We start from the raw sequence: 26,114 nt of genomic DNA, 5'->3' as shown, positions 1-26,114 counted from the left end.
TTGGAGTGTGCAATGCAGGCAGATGTGCTCTGCAAATGTCTTGGCACTAGTGGGACTATAGCAAAGTCCAATAGCCACGTATAGGATGCCACTAGGTACACTGAGTGTTTGCTAGTATAATGGCTTCGTTATAATTTGTTGGAGTGTGCAACGCAGGCAGATGCGCTCTGCAAATGTCTTGGCCCTAGTGGGACTATAGCAAAGTCCAATAGCCACGTATAGGATGCCACTAGGTACAGAGTGTTTGCTAGTATAATGGCTGAGTTTAAAAAACTTGGAGTGTGCAATGCAGGCAGATGTGCTCTGCTAATGTCTTTGCACTAGTGGGACTATAGCAAAGTCCAATAGCCACGTATAGGATGCCACTAGGTACACTGAGTGTTTGCTAGTAAAATTGCTTAGTTTAAAAAACTTGGAGTGTGCAATGCAGGCAGATGTGCTCTGCAAATGTCTTTGCACTAGTGGGACTATAGCAAAGTCCAATAGCCACAGATAGGATGCTACTAGGTACACTGAGTGTTTGCTAGTATAATGGCTTAGTTAGAATGAGTTGGAGTGTGCAGAGGACAAGAGGGTACAGTGGCAGGATTGTGGTGCTCTGGGTAGAGGAATGGAAGCCTGCCTTTCTATTCCCTCCTAATGGTGAAATGCAGGGAGGAAATCCCTGACCTGGGCTACACAGACGCTGTTGCTGTTTGCAGGACCTGTCACCTATGGCTCTCTGACCCTGCCGGTACGAGCCCTTAAAAGGACTGCTAGAATGTGCTCTCCCTAAGCTGTCTAACGCTGTGTATGCAGCGCATACAGCTGTATCGGCGATAGGACAAAGGACGGAACTGCGACAGTGATGTCTGACACCAAAGACGCAGAAGGCAGATAATGGCGATCGTGAAGAAAATGTCCGGTTTTATAATGCAGGGACATGTGACATGCAGATCCTATCACACATGCCGTTGCTTCTCTGCCTCAAAGTCCACTTAGGTGTGTGTGTGTCTGTGATTGGCTGACATGCTGGCCAGCCCCACAAGACGCGCGCGCTTAGGGAAGGAAGACAAGAAAAAAAAAAAAAAAAATGGCGATCGCCATTATAGAAACAGCAGTGATCTGAAGGCGCTGTTCACGCACACTATACACTGAAATGTGATAATAGTTTGATTCACAGAGTGACTTACACTATTACAGCAGAAACCAAGCTAAGATTTAGCTGTTTTTTGGCTGCTAGAACCGTTCTCGAACGTTTCTAGAACTATCGAGCTTTTGCAAAAAGCTCGAGTTCTAGTTCGATCTAGAACATGCCCCAAAATCACTCGAGCCTAGAACTGGAGAACCACGAACCACGAACCGCGCTCAACTCTAGTCGTAAGTGACGCACATCCGGCATCGTAAGTATGATTGTAGCATGTAAAACCTCCGTGCAATTGCCATTGAACGAAAATCCGTTCATCGCATGCACGTCGTTCATTCCTCAAAAATTGAATGTGCGGTTGTGCAATTTTCCCGAGGTACCACACATTGCAGTGTGTGACACCCCGGGAACATTGAACGACAGCTTACCTCCGTCCGCGGCTCCTGCCGACAATGCGGAAGGAAGGAGGTGGGCGGGATGTTTACGTCCCGCTCATCTCCACCCCTCCGCTTCTATTGGCCGGCTGCCGCGTGACGTCGATGTGACGCCGAACGTCCCACCCACTCCAGGAAGTGGACGTTCGCCGCTCACATCGAGGTCGTATGGACGGGTAAGTACGTGTGACGGGGGTTAATCGTTTGTGCGGCACATTCAACAAATTGAACGTGCCGCACATACGATGGGGGCGGTTACGATCGCATACGATATCGTATGCGAAATCGTAACATGTAAAGCAGGCTTAACGTGATGCGCCACTTCTGGAGCAGCTGCAGAGTGGTATTTTTAGGCTAACCATAGACCTTCCAAGCCTGATAATATCAGCCCACAGCTGTCTGCTTTACCTTTGCTGGTTGTCAAAAAGGAAGGGGATCCATGTATTTTTTTTCCTTTTAATTATTTATTTATTTGGTTAATAGGTGTAAAATCTTTCTATCAATATATCTATAATGAACAAAAAGAAATACAAAACTTGTTTTTCTCCCATCTTTCATGAACTGAACTCAAAGATCTAAGACTTTTTTATGTACACAAAAGGCCTTTTCCTCTCAGTGTTCATAAATTTGTCTAAATCTGTAATAGACAGCACTTCTCCTTTGCAGAGATCCATCCATCTCACAGGTGTGGTATATCAAGATGCTGGTTAGATAGCATGATTTTTGCATAGTTGTGCATTTCGCTTGGCAAAATAGAAAGCCACTCTAAAGGCCCCTTTACACACTGAGACTTTCTAGCCATTTCACCAGCGATCACGACCTGGCCGGGATCGCTGAAATGTCTCTAAACAGTCGCTGGTGAGCTGTCAAACAGGCATATCTGGCCAACAACGCAGCAGCAATACGGACATGCAGAACGACCTCGCTGGTCGTTGGGGATGTGTCACACAGCAGCTATTTGACTGCTCACACCTATGTTAGGGGCATGGTGTTTGGCGCTGAAGCCACCTAGGTGTCCTTTTTACACGCCCCCCTCAGCTCCGATTGGTGATCGCTAGTGCGTTCTTATTGGCGACCCTGAACTTGGAAAGATTGGCAAAAGCCGTGCTTGTATATCCTTTGTTCCTGAGCTTCTGTTGCTTAGCGGATCTTGGTAGAGATCTCTCTGCGGTGACTCCACACTGGTTTATCTATACAGCATCAATACAGCTTCAATCAAATGATGCTTACCATATAGGCTTTATAGTATTGCAGACTGGAGAACTCTCTAATGATCCGCAAACCAGAACACTCAGGAACAAGGCAGCTTTGAAACAAAGACGGCAGCACTAAAGTTGCCTTCTTTTCAGTGAAATCCGCCCAATCAGAATGCAACAGCGAGCACCAATCGGAGTTAAGGGGGCGGGAAAGGGAACACTATGGCACACCTATGGGCTGGGTTCTAAGTCGCTAACGAAGTCGTTGTAACGGTGTCAAACACACCGATGCATGCTGCGCAGCGGGAAACAAAGGAACAACAAATGTTCCTGAACGATTTGTAGCGATCAGCGACCTCACAGCGGGGGCCAGGTCTCTGATGCGTGTAACACACTGCAATGTCACTGGGGAGGTTAATATTACGTCACAAAACCGGTGACGTTACAGCGATATCGCTAGCGATGTTGAAGTGTGTAAAGGGGCCTTAACACTAGAAGTCCCAGAAATTTCGAGCTCCCCCCTGAAGTCCCGAAAGAGGGTCAAATGACTCTTAGTCCAAACTGACCTAACTAGAAACTAAATGGCCTAACTCAATGGAAAACAACAACCTCCTGTGGTGAGACAGTAATGGCCTTAGTTACAGAACAAAAGACGGTGATTATAGGATGTTAGCTAAAATCCTTCAGGTCATTCGACCTGTCTCTGGGTTCCAAAGGTAGAAATGTTAAATGACCCCTCTCTGGGACTTCTAGTGTTAAGATCTGAAGTTTTATCACACAGCCCAACACTCCATTGACTTTGCTTATAGGCAATACAGGCCACGCAGTGACATCAGTAACGTTATCGCTCAGGGTCGCCAGTTCACTCTGCTCTGTGCATGATACTTGGTGCCTCTGAAGAGGGGTGACATCATTAACATTACTGCTGTTCAGGGTCGTCAGGTTACTTCGGGTGCACACAGCGCTGTGGGAGACCTGATGCCTGTTAACTGCGGTGACATCAGTAACTTTATTGCTCAGGGTAGCCAGGTCACCAGTTCACTCTGCTCTGTGCATAATACTTGGCGCCTCTGATGAGCAGTAACGTTACTAATGTCACTGCTCTTCAGAGGCACCGGGTCTTACGCAGCGCAATGTGACCCAAAATTGCCTGTAAACTAAAGGGTGCTTTACATGCTGCGACATTGCTAGCGATTGCTAGTGATGTCGCGAGCGATATCATCCGCCCCCGTCATTCCTGCGATATGTGGTGATCACTGCCGTAGCAAATAATATCGCTATGGCAACCTCACACGCACATACCTGTTCAGCGACGTTGCTGTTGCTTCCGAACAATTCCTCCTTCAAGGGGGAAGTGCGTTCCACATCACAGCGACGTCACAGCGGCGTTATAAAACGGCCGCCCAATAGAAGCGGAGGGGAGGAGATGAGCAGCCGGAACATGCCGCCCACCTGCTTCCTTCCTCATTGCCGGTGGATGCAGGTAAGGAGATGTTCGTCGTTCTTGCGGTGTCACACATAGCAATGTGTGATGCCGCAGGAGCGATGAACAACCAGCGGCATGCACCACCAACGATATTATGAAAAGGAGCGACGTGTCAACGATCAACGATTTTAGACGTCTTTGCGATCATTGATCGTCGCTCCTAGCTGTCACACGCTGCGATGTCGCTAACGATGCCGGATGTGTGTCACAAACACCGTGACCCCGACGATATATCGTTAGCGATGTCGCAGCGTGTAAAGCACCCTTTAGTCTATGGAGTGCCACAATGATGCTCCATAGACTTCATTTGTCAGATTTGCTCTGGACTATGTCGGATCAGCTGGGAATTTGTATCTTTTGAATATAACGGTGAACGAAGGTAGGTGTCTTGTTTTATGTCTCTATGTTTGTATGTTTGTATTTTCAGATATCCTTTTTAAGACTATGTCTGAAATGCATTGTTTTTTGTTGTTGTTTTTTTTTAAAAAAAGGTGAACTAGGGAAAGTTTCAGGTTGTGTTTATTAAAATAAGTTATGTTTTTGTGTGTGTCTTGTTTTTTCAAGTACTGGGTTTGTAATGAGGGAGTCTGATAGACATCTCTCCAATACTAACATCAGACATTGATGCCAGCTGACACTACACAGCTGACATCAACCCAAATTACCATTGCCCCAATTGCCATAGCACGACGGCAATCGTTAAACGAAACACCAGAATAGGCGTATCTAATGTGATATGCCACTTCTGGGGCTGCTACAGGTTGGTATTTTTAGGCTGGGAAAGGCCAAATAATGTTAGCTGTCTGCTTTACCTTTGTTGGTTATCAAAAATCGGGGACCCCACATAGTTTTTGTTTTTTTTTAATTATTTTTTTTGGGTTACTAGCTGTAAAACCTCTCTTATCTATCAATTTATCTTGCGGTCTGTCTATCTATTATCTATCTATCTTTGCAAATATTTAACACAAAAAAAACCATTCAGTTCAGTGTCATGACTTTTTTTCTGGTACATGTCAAATAAATGTCAGACGAACGACACACTAACCAGAGACACGTATATACGGACGGCACACTGATAGCAAACGGATGACACACATGAGTATAGTTGTTCCACTTTGTAACAATTTTAAGAGAATGTGTTTGAGGCTCTTCTTTATGTTTCATACAGGGTGTATTGCAGCCCTTTTTTCCTTCTAATTTTTGGCAGCTCTTGCATGCATTAACCACTTAGGCTTTGTGAGTTTCATAGTCCCTTCTTTATAAATGAAACAGGAGGTGTCTCACCATGTCACACACACCAAATGCCCAGATAAGGTAGTAAAATATAAAACTTACAATTACCAGTGACTACTAATGGGTGCAGTTTTGTTTCTTCCTATTCTATGTCATGAACTGTGCTCATAGGCGATGGGAAAATATGGTTAGAGAAGACCTGGCTATTAAGGGGTGAAGGAGGCATTTTTTTTTCTCTTTTTAATTTTGCTTTCCATATAAGTCATTATACAGGAAATAATGCTTTTCCAGGAAAATCCATTTTATCTTCGGATTTATATGTTTTATTGTCGGTCCCCAAAATTGAAGTAATACTCAGACAACATTGTTCCCAGTAGCGACCTGGGAGTCAAAGATGTGTCCAGATATCTTCCCCATGCTATACCCATTCCATTTGAGTGCTACTTCCATCAATTTCAAGGATTTTACTGCCTCCCCAGGCCTCCTGGGAGAGTCCACTGGAAAAATGCTCAAGTTTCCCATTGACTTCTATTATACTTGGTACTCAAGTTGAGCCCGTCCAAGCGTCCAACCTGCTCGATTTGAGTACAGAGCACGTAAGCATTTTAGTGCTCTCCCCTCACTAAAAATAATTATAAACTGTAACCAGTCTTATCATGAACCGACCAATAGGACATACAGTCATGGCTGAAAGTGGTCGCACCATTGATATTGTTCCAGAAAGCAAAGTTTTTCTCCCAAAAAATTTATTGCAATTACACGTTTTGTTATACACATCTTTATTTCCTTCCTGTATATAGGAACAACCGAAAAAGCAGAGGCAAAAAGACACATTGGACATAATTTCAGACAAAACTCCAAAAGTGTGCTGAACAAATTGTTGGCTCCCTCAGAATACCCTGCGTTGCAACCTTTCATCAATTTTTCTATGTCACTCACGTCCAGGGAGATGAGCTACAAAGCATTGGGTTGTACACTTCTTGATTATATTGCACAATGTGGACAAAGGAACATCAAGATCTCTGAAGATGGACTTGTAACGTTGAAATTGTTTACAATTTCAACAATTTTGATTCTCAAGTTCTCAGACAGTTCTCTTCTCCTCTTTCTGTTCGCCATGCTTAATGTGGTATACACAGACACACAATGCGAACATTGAGTCAATTTGTCCCCTTTTTATCTGGTTTCAGGTGTAATTTTCATATAACCCACACCTGTTAATTGCCCTAAGTGAATTTGAATAAGCATATTTTTTAGGGCGTTGTGTGAAAGTATGTCCAATTTGCCTTTTTTTCTCTGTTTTTTTGTGTGTTGTTCTAATACAAACAAAGGAAATAAACATGTGTATGACAAAACGTGTAACTGTAATATTTTCTGGGAAAATTACATTTTCCGGAACAATTTCATGGGTGCCAACACTTTCAGCCATGACTATACATATAGAAATAGTTACAGCTGCCAACAAAATTAATGAACCCCCATTGAAAAATAGTTGTTGTTTTTTTTTAGCAAAGTTTACATAATTTAAGCTATTTGAAATAAGAAAAGCAAACAAGTAGTTTCTTCCAATTCAACACAAAATGTCACTGTTAATGACTGCTGCAGTGTCAGAATTATTCAAACCCTTTGTGCCAAGCATCATTACTACTTAGTAAAGTATTCTTATGCTATTTTGACCTGCTGCAAAGCCAGAGAATAGCCAGACACCAACTTCTGGCAGTCTATTCCTCATGTCCAATGGCCTCCAATTCTGTGACCCACCATCATGCTTCAATTTAGGCAGGATATTCTTTTTGAGTATAAATTTCTTTCTATTCTAGACATACCACTGATCCATGGGCCCCAAAAGTTTAAGTTTATGCTTGATGCCACTTCATCAAGCTGCATGTTATTTGCAGTTACTTAAGTTTTTCGGATGACCTGTCTACTCAGGAATCTGATTTCAGCAGGTGATAGTGTGCCGCCCCCATGCCAGCAGCCGGGCTGCTCGGATCCGGATCCACGGTGGCTCGAGGGGTCTCTGGACCCAGAGGTCGCGCGGCCACTCAGAAAAGGGGGATATTTACAGGGGGATTGAAAGTTCGTGACGCCACCCACGGTGTAAGTTAATGTGGGAGACCACTGCGGCTGTTGGGGGACCCCGGTGGTGATGGTGTAGCAGCAGGATGTTTAACCCCTCCGTGGGTGGGGGGTTTGTGCCCCGGGGCCCGTTGGGAGATGGCGTTTGGGGTGCCGTTGGGTAGTGGAAAAGGGGCTTTTCAGCGTACTCACTCAGTTCAGGAATAATGACACCGACAGCTTGTAAACCAGAATTCTGAGCACCACTGCAGCTTGGAGGGAGGTGTTGGTGTTAGCCTATGGCCTTTTCCGTGGCACCTTTTCACTAGTTGGACCCTCAAGCTTGAAACTTTTTGGGTCCCACTCACCCATATGGCTAACGGAGTGAGCTTGCTCTCAGGGTTCACGCGTAGGATTTCTTTGGACTGTATTTGGGAAAGTCCTATCCCATCGGTGCGTTAGTACCCCGATTTTGGAGCGGGTTGGGGATGAATCTTGAAGTCTTCACCCCCTTTGGGTAAATTACCAGGATGCGTGAGACTACTTCCCGGCCTGGGGTCCACGTACCCCGTCGTGCCCTGGCCCCTGCCCGGTGATGGCTCAAGGCCGCCGGCTGCCATCCTCGGCAGTTCGTGCCCCTTGACGCGATCCCCTGTGACCGGGGTTCCAGCTCCTACCAGGCCCAGACCAACGTCTGCCACGTAGTAAACTCCAGAAGCCCTGCTCCGGACCAGTGACCTCTCCCTCTCGGAGAGTCACTTTCAACCTCCTACTCTTTTCACTCCTGTTTCACTTCTCTGTCACTTTCTCACTTCTCCCTACCAACCCCCCATATAGGCGGCCCTATTCCCTTCAGGCCCCCCAATGGTGTGTCTGGTGGCTTCGGTGTAAAGTATTCCTAGGATTTTGACTGGCTAAACTGTTAGCAACACCAAAGGACCAGGATCCGTAACCAAGGAGGAGTTGATACTGTGCAGAAGGGCAGATTGCACAATACCCTGTGATGACCTGATAGGCCAGGGCGTCACAATAGCTTCCGCATTCTGCTAATGTTCCAATAGCCTAGCACTTGCAAACTATATTTCCAACTGTATCTGTAGATACATTCCATGCCTTTGCTATCCTCTTCCATGTAACCTAATCTTGTATCCTTTTCCTTGTTTGTGAACAGCATCAATCTCTTAACTTTTTGGACCACTCTCAGCAATGTTTCTAAATTCAAATAAAATGTCAGAGTTACACCACCCTAGCCAGTTCAGGTATTTGATGTTTTTTTTTTTTTTTTTCAAATATACCTGATACAACTAATAAAGCCATTGATTATTATATCAAATCTGCTTGAGACATCAGTTTTGCAAATGTGTCTCTTGTGAGAAATTATTTTCTGGGCATTGAATAATTCTGAAACTATAGTAGTCATTACAAGTGTCATTTTGTGCTGAATTTGGAGAAACTACTTATTATATTAGCTGTGTTACGTTATATAAATCATTACGTTTGACTGGTTTATTGTCAATAAACCTAATTTGCAATGGGGGATGAATAATTTTGATTGCAACTGTATATTATTAGATCTTAAAAGATCCAATAAAAAAAGTCTACACCAATTACCAGGTAGCTCACCATATAGATTCAGTGAATGCCATACTTTTTGTGAATTTCATGTCTCATGCATAGGGTTGTATCACAGCTTTGTCTTGGTAAAAGGTCAAAACAGAGCTTCCATGTGGCACATGTATTGGTGTAACTTTAAAGGGAAAGTGTCGTCAAAAAACAAAATTCAATAACAAAAACAATATAAAGTATTAATGTTTTAATGTTATGTTTAAATAAAATTATTTATTTTTAATTGAGAAAAATATATATATATAAAAAAATAAAGTTTGATATATTACACTCGTAAACACTAGGGGGAGCAGCTGCTGAAATCCGACTGTACAGTCATGGCCAGAAGTTTTGAGAAGGCTACAAATATTAATTTTTACAAAGTCTACTGCTTACGTTTTTCTAATGGCAATTTGCATATACTCCAGAATGTCATAAAGAGTGATCAGCTTAACAACAATTACTTGCAAAGTCAATATTGGCTAAGAAAATGAACTTTAACCCCCAAAACACATTTCAACATCATTGCATTCCTGCCTTAAAAGAAGCAGCTAACATTGTTTAAGTGATTGTTCCTTTAACACAGGTGTGGGTGTTGATGAGGACAGGGTTGGCGATCAATCAGTCATGATTAAGTAAGAATGACACCACTGGACACTTAAAAGAGGAGGCTGGTGCTTGGTATCATTGTTTCTCTTCAGTTAACCATGGTTATCTCTAAAGAAACACGTGCGCCATCATTGCTCTGCACAAAAATGGCCTAACAGGGAAGAGTATCGCAGCTACAAAGATAGCACCTCAGTCAACAATCTATCACATCATCAAGAACTTCAAGGAGAGAGCTTCCATTGTTGCCAAAAAGGCTCCAGGGCGCCCAAGAAGGACCAGCAAACGCCAGGACCGTATCTTAAAACTGTTTCAGCTGCGGGATCGGACTACCAGCAGTGCCGAGCTAGCTCAGCAATGGCAGCAGGCTGGTGTGAGTGCCTCTGCACGCACTGTGAGGCGGAGACTGCTTGAACAAGGCCTGGTTTCAAGGAGGGCAGCAAAGAAGCCACTTCTCTCCAGAAAAAAACATCAGGGACCGACTGATATTCTGCAAAAGGTACAGGGAGTGGACTGCTGAGGACTGGGGTAAAGTCATTTTCTCAGATGAATCCCCTTTTCGATTGTTTGGGACATCTGGAAAACAGGTTATTAGGAGAAGAAGAGGTGAGCGCTACCACCAGTCTTGTCTCATGACAACTGTTAAGCATCCTGAAATGATTCATGTGTGGGGTTGCTTCTCAGCCAAGGGAATCGGCTCACTCACTGTCTTGCCTAAAAACACAGCCATGAATAAAGAATGGTACCAGAATGTCCTCCAAGAGCAACTTCTCCCAACTGTCCAAGAGCAGTTTGGCACCAAACAATGCCTTTTCCAGCATGATGGAGCACCTTGCCATAAAGCAAAGACGATCACTAAATGGCTCATGGAACAAAACATAGAGATTTTGGGTCCATGGCCTGGAAACTCCCCAGATCTTAATCCCATTGAGAACTTGTGGGCAATCATCAAGAGACGGGTGGACAAACAAAAACCAACAAATTCTGGCAAAATGCAAGCATTGCTTATGCAATAATGGACAGCTATCAGTCAGGATTTGATCCAGAAGTTGATTGAGAGCATGCCAGGGAGAATTGCAGAGGTCCTGAAGAAGAAGGGTCAACACTGCAAATATTGACTTGCTGCATTAACTCATTCTAACTGTCAATATAACCTTTTGGTACTCATAATATGATTGCAATAATATTTCTGCATGTGATGTAAACATCAGACAAACACAATTAAAAACCAGAGGGCAACAGATCATGTGAAAATATAATTTTGGTGTCATTCTCAAAACTTTTGGCCATGACTGTATAAGTACTGTAGAAATATCTCACATTACAGCTGCAGTAAAAGTGGGTAGAATCTGCTCTCCTGTGTGTGATGTCACACCTCCCCCTCCCAATCTGGGTGTTATCAAAAAGGGTAAGAGATCATGACGTTTAGGATCACAGTGCGGAACCATTTTGTTGGTGGCCACAGAGTGATTTTAATATGTCTGAGGTGTCACTAAGGCCAGCTGCATAGTGCTCCACTGTATCCCATGCCACACTGTACCCCAATGCTCCACATTGCCTACTGACAGTTTCCCAATGCCCCCACACTGCCTACTAACAGTTTCCCAATGCCCCAACACTGCCTACTGTTTCCCAATGCCCCCACACTGCCTTCTGACTGTTTCCCATTCCCCCCACACTGCCTACTGACTGTTTCACAATTCCTTGCTGACTGTATCCCAATGCCACATGCACCCACCTCAGACCTGCGCCCTCAGCAGTCTGTCCTGTCAGCGATAACAGTACATAGCAGCGAGCAGCGGCGGTCCGAGGTGAGCACACGGGGGAGGGGGGGCTCAGTGGTAGAGTGCAGGGGGGGTCCGCGGCAGAGTGAGATGGGGGCATGGTAAAGTGCGATGGGGACATGGCAGAGTGCGGGGGGGCGCGGAAGGATCAGTTACTGATCAATCACTGGTGCCCAGAGTCGGTACTCACCCTATCCATCCCGGCAGGTGACAGGGGGAAAGTGCAGCACACAGCATACGCTGTGAGCTGCGCAAAAATGGCGCCAATCTCCTCCCTCTGCTGTGATCTCGACAGCCCAGAGCGTGTCCATTTCACAGCAGACAACTTCTCTATGTTACAGTATAGGGGTCGGAGTCCGACAACGGTCTTCTATGCCCCGGGGGCTGCCATAAAGGAGGTGAGTAACTGTCGTTACAACACCAAATCCATGATGGCAGCCCCCAGTGCTTCTGTAAAACTAGAATTAAATAAAAAACAATTAAACAGTGAGTTTAATTTTGTATTAAAAATACTTGATTTCATAATCACTATTATTAATACAAAAATAAAAAACGCGAGACCTTACAGTACCTTTAATCTGGCAGACCCACTACAAAATACCCATCAGGGCACCCATGAGTCTTCAGTAGCAGAGGTCTTCCTTCATAGAGACCTTTTTTAGACTCACAAGTTTTCTATCTTGATTCTTGAACAGATCATCAATATACTGTTTATGTCCTGGACGACCCCTGATTTCTGGTGATTGTGCAGATTCCTTTTTTGTAGTTACTTTAAATGACTTAAAGACAAAGCAACTCAAATGACTAAAGCTGCTAAAAATCTTGTCTGTATAAGAGAAAGATTTCATACATCTTTCATGCTTCTGAAGAAAATCTATTTCTTGTATAATCATGATTTGCAAGTACTGTATATATTATGTGAAACTGAAGGTTGAAGATGATGAGGTATTATGCTGGTCTTTCTTTATATCTAGGGGCTTTTATGTGCAGCTTCAGTATCTATAAAGTAATCTAGATATAAAGTAACTTAAAATCTTGGCTGACAAGCAAGGGAAAGTCACATTTTCATACCAGATGTCTTGAAGCTAGGAAATACATTAATTAGATATTAGTACAGCTGCTTTCAGTGTGGATGTAGTCATAACCGGAATGTTTTTAACTATTTTCTAGGGCAGGTCTTTACAAGGTTATCCCAAGGCAGAAGACTTAGGCAGCACAGCAAGAATTAATTAAAAATTGAGATTCACTTTGTAAAGAAAAGTATTAGAGTTACTTCCGTCTTGTTAAGAAATCTTATAAGATTTTGTTCTTTGTAGTGTATACGACATGGCAAAAATATCTGTGAAAATGAGCAACTGATCCAAAATCGGTATCTATATATATAGCTTTCCAAAGCTGGGATTGAAAACAGAGGGCCCCTTTGCAATAACAGAATATGGCCCCCTTATCATCCAACATCTCATCACTGTTCGTCCTTTTAAGTGTCTCTATCTATTCCCTAGTAATTATACACTATCAAATTCATTAGTTCTCTCCATTACATGAAATTTAATACAGTTGAAAATATCTGCCAAGATGCCAGTGGGTCCCTTAAGCAACTGGGCCCCTGGGCGGCTTCAAAGACTACCCATATGGTATGTCCTTCCCTAGTTGGAAGCACTGATATTTAGATCTATGACTGACAGAAAACTATTTTCTTTATATAGCATCCAAATTGGCTAAGCATCATTGTAATGTAAAGAGAACTTTCCTGCAAAAAAATGGTTTAACTATAAAAGGGTCCAAATTATAATTGAACCTTTAACAGTCACATGACATGACACCATGTACGACAGGCATGGCTGCTATGTAAGGATAGCGATCTAGATTGCAAAGTTTTTGGCAGGACATACTATTTACAAGGGTCAGTCAAAAATATTCTGCACTCCAGTTATATTAAAACTTCTGTTATCCACACTTATCAGCACTTTCCCTAAGAAGTTGTCATCTCCATAGCATAATATGTTCAAGTCTACACAGCAGAGACTATGCAGCATGGTGGCTCAGTGGTTTAGCACTGAACCGTGGGAGTTCTGGGTTCAATTCCACCAAAGACATCATCTGTAAGGAGTTTGGATGTTCTGTAGGAACTACTAAGAGATTTACATTAGAGTCCTGATAGGGAAGGAATGAAAATGCTTGTAAAGGACTGTGGTATGTGATGGTGATAGATAACCAAGCATGATAAATAGTCATGTCAGTTCATTTGTAACTGCGGTGCAAGAAACTGTTGTTCTACACTTGAGATTTGCATGAAAGAATTGCATTGTGCAGTGATTAATTTTTTATGGTTTATCTGGTGCCGATATTGATCGATGACTTTCTGCACAGTATGGAGAAAGTGTTTTGTTGGGTAGAAGTTTGAACGGAAAAATTCAAGGAAGTCACACAACAGCCAGCCACGAAGAAGTCAAATGCTGGTCCACTAACAATAAGGAATAACGTTTGGAACACCATTCTAAGTCTGAACTGGGTGCAAAAACCTAAAAAAACATCACTATGGGGAGATAAGGTATGCACACCAGTGACTATGTAAGGGGAATACATGAAATAGCAGAAACTGCTGTGTGAATACTGACTTGAAAAATCCAATAGCTATATGTAAGAGTGAAAATGTGAAAAATGGAATCTGCATTACTGCCATGAACATATGAATCAAGAGAAATTTAGCTACTGAATTGATCAATGCAATAGAGCCCCAACACTACGCCAAAGTATTTCTCTACGTTGGGGTCCCTAGCTTGTGTGTGTCCTCTCATGCAGTTAAAAAACTTACCGTGTATGGGAAGCTGAGACCTAGGTTTTTGCACCCAGTTCAGACTTAGAATGGTGTTCAAAATGTTATTCCTTATTGTTAGTAGTTTTTCGTTTGTGAACCCTCCCCAACCACACCTATTGCCAATCCATATCATACGCATAAATAGCCTGGGTCTCAGCTTCCCATACACGGTAAGTTTTTTAACTGCATGAGAGGACACACACAAGCTAGGGACCCCAACGTAGAGAAATACTTTGGCGTAGTGTTGGGGCTCTATTGCATTGATCAATTCAGTAGCTAAATTTCTCTTGATTCATATGTTCATGGCAGTAATGCAGATTCCATTTTTCACATTTTCACTCTTACATATAGCTATTGGATTTTTCAAGTCAGTATTCACACAGCAGTTTCTGCTATTTCATGTATTCCCCTTACATAGTCACTGGTGTGCATACCTTATCTCCCCATAGTGATGTTTTTTTAGGTTTTTGCACCCAGTTCAGACTTAGAATGGTGTTCCAAACGTTATTCCTTATTGTTTGTAGTTTTTCGTTTGTGAACCCTCCCCACTCACACCTATTGCCAATCCATATCATACGCATATATAGCCTGGGTCTCAGCTTCCCATACACGGTAAGTTTTTTAACTGCATGAGAGGACACACACAAGCTAGGGACCCCAACGTAGAGAAATACTTTGGCGTAGTGTTGGGGCTCTATTGCATTGATCAATTCAGTAGCTAAATTTCTCTTGATTCATATGTTCATGGCAGTAATGCAGATTCCATTTTTCACATTTTCACTCTTACATATAGCTATTGGATTTTTCAAGTCAGTATTCACACAGCAGTTTCTGCTATTTCATGCATTCCCCTTACATAGTCACTGGTGTGCATACCTTATCTCCCCATAGAAATGCTGGTCCACGACTGATAACATTGAGCATGCATGTAAACTGATTCCATTGAATAGACGAGTGACAGTGGATTATATGGCAAATCTGCCCTACCAGGACGATGATTAACATCTGATAAAGAAGTGAAGACAGCAGTGCATTGGTGGCTAGGAGCACAGCTTACATTTTTTTATGGAGAAAATATGAATGCTTGTTGACAGATGAACAAAATGTATTAAAAAGCAGGTTGATTGTTACAAAATGAGGTATTTGTTTTTTCTTAAAGTTGATTAAAATAAAAGTATGGAGTAATTTTGACTCACTCTCAAATAAATAGATAGATAGATAGATAGATAGAGAGAAGGATGAAAAGATAGATGGATAGATAAATAGATAGATATGGGATGGATAGATAGATGGATAGATAGATAGGAGGCAGCTACATATGGATCAGAATCAGCAGCTCAATCCTCATCTCTCAGTCTGATGTTTACCTCTGCGCCATCTATATACTACTGCCAGAATCCCCCTACTTCATTCCAGATATCTTTGAGATCTTTCAAGAAGAAGCCATCTATTATCAGTCTTGGGAAAAGTTCTCATTTTTGGAGACTTCAATGCAAGAACAGGGAGAGCAAAAGACTTTCTGACCACAATGCAAACCTCTACATATTTGGAGCAGAGAATGATGAGCCATGACTCAAAACACTTAGAGAGAAACAATAATGACAGTACAGTCAACACAAGTGGTGAAAAGCTCCTGAACTTATGTGGAAGTTTAGGTCTTCATATTCTTAATGGACGTACCAAGGGAAACTTTTTAGGAAGGTGTACACTAAACTCCCATGTAAGGAGGAGTTTAGTAGATTATGCCATTAGAGATATGAGCCTGGCAAATATTGGCACCTTCATAGTCACCCAACACATGCAACTTTCAGACCACAGCCAAATTCTTTAGTACATAAAATCTACATAGAAACCATCCACACAAAAGCCACAGCAGAGCAACCTCTTCAACCGGCGTTCATCCTATAAATGGTCCAAGATGTTAGCAGTAAAATATAAAGAGGCTCACAACAGGTCCAACGCAGTCTAAAGGCCTCTTTATACGCAACGACATTGCTAACGCAATGTCATTGGGGTCACGGAATTCGTGATGCACATCCAGCCTCGTTAGCGACGTCGTTGCGTGTGAAACGCACGAACGACCGTTATCGAGCAATTTTACTTACCTTATCATTGATCATTGACACACTGTCCATTTCCCAAATATCGTTGCTGTAGCAGGACGCAGGTTGTTCATCGCTCCTGCGGCAGCACACATTGCTACGTGTGACACCGCAGGAACGAGGAACAACATCATACCTGCGGCCGCCCGCAATGAGGAAGGAAGGAGGTGGGCGGAATGTTTGTACCGCTCATCTCCGCCCCTCCGCTGCTATTGGGTGGCCGCTTAGTGACGTCGCTGTGACGCCGCACGAATCGCCCCCTTAGAAAGGAGGCGGTTTGCTGGCAACAGCGACATCGCTAGGCAGGTAAATATGTGTGATGGGTATTAGCGATGTTGTGCGCCACGGGCAGCGATTTGCCCGTGACGCACAACCGACGGGGGCGGGTACGCATACTAGCTATCAATAGCGATATCGCTGCTTGTAAAGCGGCCTTAACGCAGAAGGAGTGAGTCAAGCTGCAAAATACCTTAACAATATACTCTACACCATGGCCAATTTATCTGACCATACAAAATTAACTACAAGAGGCCAAAAGGAAAACAGATCAATGGTTGGTTTGACAGAGGATGTAAAGCCATACAGCAGACCCTAAGAACAGCCTCAAACAATAAACAGAGACCCCAACCACCCGGGTCTAAGGAAAGCCTATGACACCATACAAAAGCAGTACAAAAGTATCCTCAGGAGAAAGAAGCAGAGCTACATCTCTACCAAACTTAGCCAACTCCAAGAAGCCCTCGAACACCACTTCTTCGGTTAACTATGGACCCACATGGACACAAAAAGTAAGAAAAAAAATTACATCCATGTAAAAAATGGCAACATCTGGCTCCAGTAATTCAGAGACCTCTACAAAGACATCCCAAAAGAAGGAGTATGCCAAGAACAGGAAACTATAACTTCAAAGCTTAAGACGATAGAGAAAAAAGTAAAATATTTTCAAAACTATCTGTATACACCAATTACATTACTGGAAGTTGCGGCTAGAACCTCTTCCATAAGGTGTAAAAAAGCCAGTGGTCTGAATAGAATACACCCCAAGATGCTGAAATTCAGCCCACAAGAAATACAAGCTGCAGTGGTTAAACTGTTTAATAATGTGATGAGTGCGGGCAACTTCCCTCATATCTGGAACCAAGGCCTCATCACAACCACCCAAAAGAGACGAGACAAGTATGCCACTGCCAACTACAGAGGCATATGTGTCATCACAACTTGGAAAAACTGTTCAACAGCAAATTGAACAACAGAATCCTCAGTTTCCTCACCAAGTACAATATTCTCAGCAAGAGCCAAGTAGGGCTTGTGCCAAACCACTGCACCATGGACCACATCTACACCCGGCACAATCTCATTCAGAGTCATGTCCACAATACAAAGTATGAGAAGATATATGCCAGTTTTGTGGACTTTAAAAAGGCCTTTGACTCAGAGTGGCACCCGGACTAAAGGCCGCTTTACACGCTGCGATATCGGTACCGATATCGCTAGCGTGGGTACCCGCCCCCATCAGTTGTGCGACATGGGCAAATCACTGGCCGTGGTTCACAACATCGCCCAGACCCATCACACTACTTACCTGCCCTGCGACGTCGCTGTGACCGGCGAAACGCCTCCTTTCTAAGGGGGCGGTTCGTTCAGCGTCACAGCGATATCACAGCTGCGTCACTGAACCACCGCTCAATAGAAGTGGAGGGGCGGAGATGAGCGGGACGAAGATCCCGCCCACCTCCTTCCTTCCGCATTGCGAGTGGGAGGCAGGTAAGAAGAGGTTCCTCGTTCCTGCGGTGTCACACGGAGCGATGTGCGCTGCCGCAGGAATGAGGAACAACTTCGTTACTGCTGCAGCAACGATATTTGAGAATGGACCCCCATGTCACCGATGAGCGATTTTGCACGTTTTTGCAACGATGCAAAATCGCTCAAAGGTGTCACACGCAACGGCATCGCTAAAGCGACCGGATGTGCGTCAAAAATTCCGTGACCCCAACGAGATCGCTTGAGCGATGTCGCAGCATGTAAAGCGGGCTTTATTCTTGAAATTGCTGGAGAGCGGAATAGGAGGAAAGACCTACAATGTAATCAAAAGCTCCTACACTGAGAACCTTTGCAGCGTGAATGTGAACAGTGGAAGAGCAGCTTATTTTCAGTAGAGCCGTGGAGTCAGACAGGGCTGCAGCCTAAGTCCAATGCTCTTCAATATTTACTTCAATGAGCTGGCCAATGCTCTGGAATCTTTAACAGATCCAGGTCACAGGTGAAATTCTTGCTCTAAACAGATGACCTACTGCTGGTGTCAGCAACCGAAAAAGCCCTCCAAGACAACTTACAATCTTGGAGAAATTCAGCTCCACATGGGCACTATTGATCAACCTAAAGAAAACCAACATCATGGTGTTCCAGAAGAGAAAGAGAAGATCGGACAAGCACCCTTCATTTGTCTTAATCAACAACTCTTACAGGAACAGACAAATACACTTACCAGGGCCTGGAAATTCACCAATCAGTGAGCTTCAAACAAGCCATAGAGACCCTGAAAGAAAAGGCCTGCAAAATCTTCTATGCCATCTGAAGGAACTCTATCATCTGAAGCCACCAGTGAGGGTCAATTTAAAAATCTTTAATTCCATCATAGCCCCAATCTTCATATATGGTACCAAAGTCTGGGGACCTCACACTTACCCAGATTGGTCAAGGTGGGATTCCCGCCCAACAGAAATATTTCACCTTGCAATCTGTAAGCACTCCAGGTCCAGGTCCACTGAAGCATCTCCAACAGTGCCTGTCAGGCTGACCTGGGCAGAGTCCCTCTACACCTTGCAGTTCTGAAGAGGGTACTATTATTTCGGGCTCACCTACAGAGTAGCAATCCAAGCTCTCCTCACCATAAAGCCCTGATACATGTAGGGGTGCCAGATGAACCAGGTCCATGGAACAGCTCACCCAATCCCAACTGGATAAAATGACCAATCATTGCAGCATGACAAAAGTCATAATCAGGAAGATGGTAGACGAGGGATGTCAGTTACTGAAATAACGATATCATCGCCTCACAGAAACTGACCATGTATCAGAGTCTACCGAGAGACTTCAGACTGGCCCCATATCTGGAGAAATTCCTGGACCCAAGAGACCACAGGATCCTGAGACGATGTTGACTCAGTGCCAAAAGTATGGCCATCGAATCCAGCAGACACAGACAAAGATAGAAGCCCAGGGAGGACAGACTGTGCAAACACTGAGACCTGGAGCCCTTGGAGGATAAAACCCACCTCCTGCTACACTGTACCAAATACTCAGCAGTGAGGAACCCTCACTTCAGGAGACTCTCCAATCTCTTCCCAGATTTCAGCTTCATGAAGGAGATAGAGAAATCATATACCCTGCAGGGATGAGAAGAGAGTGCAGTGGAGATAGCAGTGCAGTATGTGAGTGAATATCATAGACTTCAAGAAAGAGAAGTATGATAAGCCATGGACTTCCATAGCCCCCACCCTGGATGTGCCCCCATCCATCATACCCATAGTCACGATCCATACTGTACACTTGCTGTGGCAAAACTAATGAGTATTTAGTCCTGCCAATAAAGCTTATTTGAATTTGTATAGATAGATAGATATATAGATAGATATGGGATAGATGGTTAGAAAGATACTGTAGATAGATAGATAGATAGATATGGGATAGATGAATAGATAGATAGATTGATAGATAGAGAGATAGATAGATAGATAGATAGGGATAGATACTGAAGATAGATAGATAGGCAGACAGACAGACAGACAGACAGACAGACAGATAGACAGATAGATAGATAGATAGATAGATAGATAGATAGATAGATAGATAGATAGTTAGATAGATAGATAGATAGATAGATAGATAGATAGATAGATAGATAGACAGATAGAGATCATTTTCAGTGCCAGAGCATGATCTATATGAAATAATAGCTGCTGTTTTCATACACCAACACATTTATATCTATAGCGCTGTACTTAGCAGGGAACAGACAGAAATGTGCCCACAGAGTGAAACCGCAGAGAATTCTGGGAAATAGCCTCTTGGCAGCTCTCGTTCAAAGTAAAGGAAAAAGAATCCAAATTAGGGAGAAATAAAAGCAGCCTTCTTATTCAATAATGCTGTCCAGAAGTCATTACTCCGGTTGTTATAGTAAAAGAAAATCAATAAAGATGATCAGACAGCAGAGTGCGGAACAGCTTCTAATAGATTTAAGCTCTCCAAACATGGAGCAGCAGCCCATCTAACACAATGCCGCCAATTCCTCTACATTTCAGGGGTGCTCTGCCCTGCTTGCTGAGCGCACAGCTACACAAATGTACAATTCCTGAAAGTCCCACCTCCATATTTATTCTTTTTGCTGGCTGAATATGATTTTTAATGAAATAGAAGCAACATATTTTTTTCTTTTTTTAGCTTCAATCAATTAAAGAGACACACAATCAGCAACAAATGTAGAAATTTGGAATTAGACTGAAATTTATTTTTTTTGTTTTGCGGTAAAATTGATATATCAGGGACATATAGTTATTACATAAAGGTATGGCTTACTTTCATAGCGAACTTGGAAGCCGACATCAGAGTGGCTCTTGTCAGTGCTGAAGAGGAGGTAGAGGAAATTGCTGGTACTGATCAAGAACTGAGGAACCTGTGTGCCGTCATAGACCCCAATCAATGGAGAAGAATAAGACTTTCCATCCCTCACCTCCAGAGTGTCATAATTTACTTCGGTCTTAAATCTGCATGAACAAAATATAAGACATAAAGTTGTAAATAAGGAATGCATCGTCCAGAAAACCAAAGGCTCTGTAAGAATAAATAGAGCAGGTTTAATCTCAAAGATTAGATATCAGTAGTTGCATTACATATATTGACATTAGTAATTGTGACAATCCTTGGTAAATATTGGGTAACTAAGCAAAGCACTTTGCTTGGTTACCCGATGTTTACCTTGGTTACCAGCGTACACTACTTAGCGCTGACTTCCTGCACATGTAGCCAGGGTAAATATCGGGTAACTAAGCAAAGCGCTTTGCGTATTAACCCGATGTGTACCCTGGTTACGTGTGCAGGGAGCCAGCGCTAAGCGGTGTATGCTGGTAACCAAGGTAAATATTGGGTAACCAAGGAAAGCGCTTTGCTTAGTAACCTGATGTGTACCTTGGTGACGTGTGCAGGGAGCCAGTGCTAAGCGGTGTACGCTGGTAACCAGGGTAAATATCGAGTAACCAAGCAAAGTGCTTTGCTTAGTTACCCGATATTTACCCTGGTTACCAGCGTACGCTGCTTACACATAGTTGGTGCTCGTTGGTCTCCCGCTATCAAACACGCCTATGTGTGGTGCACAGCGGGAGACCAACAAGCAAAAAATGAACCAGAACAGTGTGTAACGATCAGCGATTTCAAAGCAGGGGCCAGGACGCTGCTTAGTGTCACACACAGCGAGATCGCTGATGAGGTCACTGGTACGTCACTAAACATGTGACTCATATATATATATATATATATATATATATAATAGCTCTACCTTCATCTCATCTGTCCAATGTTCAGAACGATTTTGGCTTACTCCACTACCTTTTGGCAAACTGCAGTCTAGCTATCTTATGTTTCTGTGTGAGCAGGGGGATCCTTCCATGTCTCCTGCCATAGCGTTTCATTTAATTCAAATATGGAAAGATATATCACACAGATACTGTTGTACCCTGAACCTGCAAAACAGCTTCTATTTTTTTGTAACTTGATTTGAGCTGATTAGCCATCATCTGGACTATCCTGTGTTGCAACCGTCATCAAGGGAGATTAGCTACAGTGCCATGAGTTTGTAAACTGCTTGATGTACTTGTTGTACACAGTGGACAAAGGAACATCAAGATCTCTGGAGATGGACTTGTAACCTTGAGATTATTGATTTTTTTAACAATTCTAGTTCTCAAATCCTCAGACAGTTATTTCCTTATCCTTATGTTCTCCATAGTTAGTGTGGCCCACACAGACACACAATGCAAACATCGAGTAAACCATCCCCTTTTAATCTGGTTTCAGGTGTAATTTTCATATTGCCCACAACTGCCATAGGTGAATTTAAATGAGCACCACATGAATGACACAAAACTGTTCACCCACAATTTGGAAAGGTGGCAACAATTTGTATGGCCCATTTTTGGGGTTTGTGAGAAATAATCTTCAATTTGACTTTTTTTTCCTCGGTCTTTCTTTGTGTTGTTTCAATACACACAAAGCAAATAAATATGTGTATGACAAAACATGTGTAATTTCAATAATTTTCTAGGAGAAATATTTCATTTTCTGGAACAATTGCAAGGGTGCCAATGCTTTCGGCCATGACTGTATACATCTTATTTTATGACTGTCAAATTATCTTGAATAATTGATCATCTACCATCAATTTCACATTAATGGCTCTTTATTATACATTTACAGCAATTTGACATGCATAAAATGGCACAACTGAAAAGGAATATATGGAAGAAATATATTGCTAATATCACAACAAGAGATAGAGAATATGGAGCACAATGTACTAGATTTAGCAAAAGGGAATATGTGTCAACTTTTCATAGTACCAATAAAATGGTTTATTTCTTTTAAAACTGTACACTTGAATGAAATAGATGACAATTAGCACATATTTTTGCTTAATAAGACATTCACATTTTTTAAAAAATAAGATATTTTCCCATAATAATCTATAATCGGCTACTTCACCTACAATATTATGTATGAAGACGCCTGTATGGAATGATATGTATTGTCTGTGAAGTTCAGTGAAGATTAATATGAAAGTAACTTACCTACCTGAAGGGAACCTGTCAGGTACAATTTGCACCCAGAAACACCAGCAGTTCTGGGTACATATTGCTAATCCCTTTCTAACCGTCCCTGTATTTAGAAGCATTAATAAAGAGATCTTTAGAAAAAATATTTCTAAAGATCTTTTATCTTATGCTAATGAGGCCAGTGACTAGTTTCAAGGACATTACTTCCTATGACTAGTCCGCCCTCTTAGCATGGTAGCAAGCCAACAGGGGCGTGCTAACATGCTACTCAATGTAGCATCACCAGTGGTGATGCACGTACCTGTGTCCGCTGTTACTGCTGTTCAAAAGTCCCTGGCACTTCCGGTCATGCGCAATAGACCTCGCTGAAGCTAAGACGCCCAGCTTCATACTGCGCATGATTGGAAGTGCCAGGACTTAGGATCAGTGGACACAGTTACGCGCATCACTGCTGGTGATGCTGCACTGAGTAGCATGTTAACACACCCCTGTAGGCGTGCTACCATGCTAAGAGGGTGGACTAGTCGGGGGAAGAAAGCCCTTGAGACTAGTCACTGGCTTTATTAGTATGTGATGAAAGATCTTTAATAATACTTTTTCTAAACATCTCTTTATCTATGCTACCAAATGCAGGGACAGATAGGCAGGGATTAGTAATATGCACACAAAACTGCTCATGGTTCTGGGTGCATATTGCACCTGACAGGTTCTCTTTAACACTAGCTCTACCTGATATTATCATTTCATGGTCTACTTTAGAGCAGATGAACAATAAATGCATGGAGTAATATTTATGAATGTAATTTGAAGATACCTTGAAGATATAATATAATTTACTTTCTGTGGTCAGACAGATGTCTTGAGTTAACTTACTTATCAAATGTGATTTTTATGGGGTATCCAGGTTGTGCTTCAAGAACCCACACACAATTCAAGGAGTCCTTGTAAAAGCCAGGCCAACCAGGAGACAGAATCATTCCACTTGGAGCAGTCAGATGTCCACCACATGGTGCTATTAGAAGAGATAAAAGCCATATGAAAACACATGTAATAATATAGCAAAAACATGAATGATTATATTTATAGCCAAGATATTAAAAAGAAATATCTAGAACTCTGAAGCTGCTAGTGTTATCAATCTTGAATATTGTCATATTAAGTGGCTAAGAGGCTAGCACTGCGCATTGCACTGCTGGGGTCCTGGGTTCAAATCCCACCAAGAATCAAGTTTGTATGTGCTCGCTGTGTTTGCGGGGCTTTCCTCCGGGTTCTATGGTTTCCTACCATACTTGAAAGACATACTGGTGGGGAATTTAGATTGTGAGCCCCAATGGGGACAGCGATGATGATGTCTGTAAAGTGCTGAGGAATGAAATGGTGTTATATAAGTATGTAAAATAAATACATTAACTTAAAAGATACATCTGCAGAATAGGCATAAGTGATACAGTCTCTGTAGTCAGACAAGATCACTGAAAAAATGATTTTCACTAGTAACTCACTCTGATACTTAGAGGTTATAGAAGTCGTAATTTTCAAAATATTAATTAAATCTCTGTTGCAAAAATGATATGAGAAAAATATATGTATTTAAGTGAAAAGATGCCCCTGATTGTAATAATTTTCTTTAAGTTGCTGGAGTACCCCAAAAACGTAAGGCAACTACGTAAATACCAGCAGGGAGACGAGCCACTTTCAGACACTACCCTTTGCTCTTTTCAGCTAGGGTTGGGGTTCTCTGGACATTTTGATTAATAATGTGCCACTGTGCATTTCAGATTATTGGCCAATCTAACCAAAATCAACAGGATGGGATGACTTTTGCAAGTATGTAACTTTGGAAGTATACAAAATCCTACATAATTAAAAAATGTCATACAAATGTATTAGTATGAGAATATTGTTTCTTCATCAAAGGGTTTAAAGGGAAACGTGGTTATGTATAATGTAAAAGGTTTCGCATTATTTTGGCTGTAAATGTGTCAAGGCAGTTAGGTTCATTACAAAGACATTCCGAGTCAAGGCGAGATATTCATCGTGATGAACTTGGCTCCATCAATAGCTACTATATAAAAATAAGTTTCACTTTGTCCTGGTGAGATGTCTTTACGACATGAGTTGATAGAAGTAACATTTCCCAAAGGAGATACTGTGATTTTCAGTATCTCTCTGTTGGTGATCATGTTTGTGAATTATAGGATGTGTGTGTTGAACATGAGTAACAAACATTCCTCAAGGAATGATTTCTGTCTTCTGTTTTTTTGCTCACCTTCTCTAACCTTTCCATTTGACGTATAAACAGTGCTATTCTGGTAGGGGTAATTTCCACTAATGTCTGTTATTTAGCTAGAAGGTGTAAGTCGTGTGTTTATTTTACGATACTGTCTTATAGGTTCACACCTATTGGCAGGTTAAACACTGACCTGCCCCCTGCCTACACGATTTACTGTGCCGAGTACGAAGATCCCGCTGCTAGAGTTATTCTTAGCCTAGTTTTATTCCTCTATGTCCTTCTTTACGATAGTTTCGTGCATTTACAAACCTCTTGTGTGCTACTAAATGTTAATGTTTACAGCAGTCGGAAAAATACATCCAGAGCAGACTTGTCTGCATTAAAATCTCTCATCTTATAAAACCTGGAGAGCTGTGTTAAGTAGTGGTGAATTTATACTACAACAGTCATACATTGTGGTTGCTGCCTATTGCCCATTTAGTCACCACATTGGTAGACATGAGAAATAAGGTTGTGTTTTGGATATGTTGGAAGCTGCAGAATGAATACTGTTGATGAGCAAAAAAATATATATTGCAGAACAAAATAATTTCATTTTTTTAGAGGACA

The 26,114-nt window shown here is 42.3% G+C and overlaps 1 protein-coding gene across 3 annotated transcripts in view; it reads right to left on the bottom strand.

The window, feature by feature from the left end:
• Positions 1-26,114, bottom strand: part of CSMD2 (CUB and Sushi multiple domains 2) — a 1,639,331-nt gene that overhangs the window by 417,005 nt on the left and 1,196,212 nt on the right. For all 3 annotated transcript variants that reach the window (XM_075336114.1, XM_075336115.1, XM_075336117.1), the window contains 2 exons: positions 24,146-24,284; positions 21,024-21,211 (listed from right to left, as the gene is read on the bottom strand). In XM_075336114.1, coding sequence (XP_075192229.1) covers positions 21,024-21,211; positions 24,146-24,284 — 327 coding nt within the window. The remainder of the gene's footprint in view (positions 1-21,023; positions 21,212-24,145; positions 24,285-26,114) is intronic.

This window comes from Anomaloglossus baeobatrachus, chromosome 2 (genome assembly GCF_048569485.1).
Source record: "Anomaloglossus baeobatrachus isolate aAnoBae1 chromosome 2, aAnoBae1.hap1, whole genome shotgun sequence".
NCBI classification, from domain to species: Eukaryota; Metazoa; Chordata; class Amphibia; order Anura; family Aromobatidae; genus Anomaloglossus; species Anomaloglossus baeobatrachus.
This window is presented reverse-complemented; position numbering and strand designations above follow the sequence as displayed.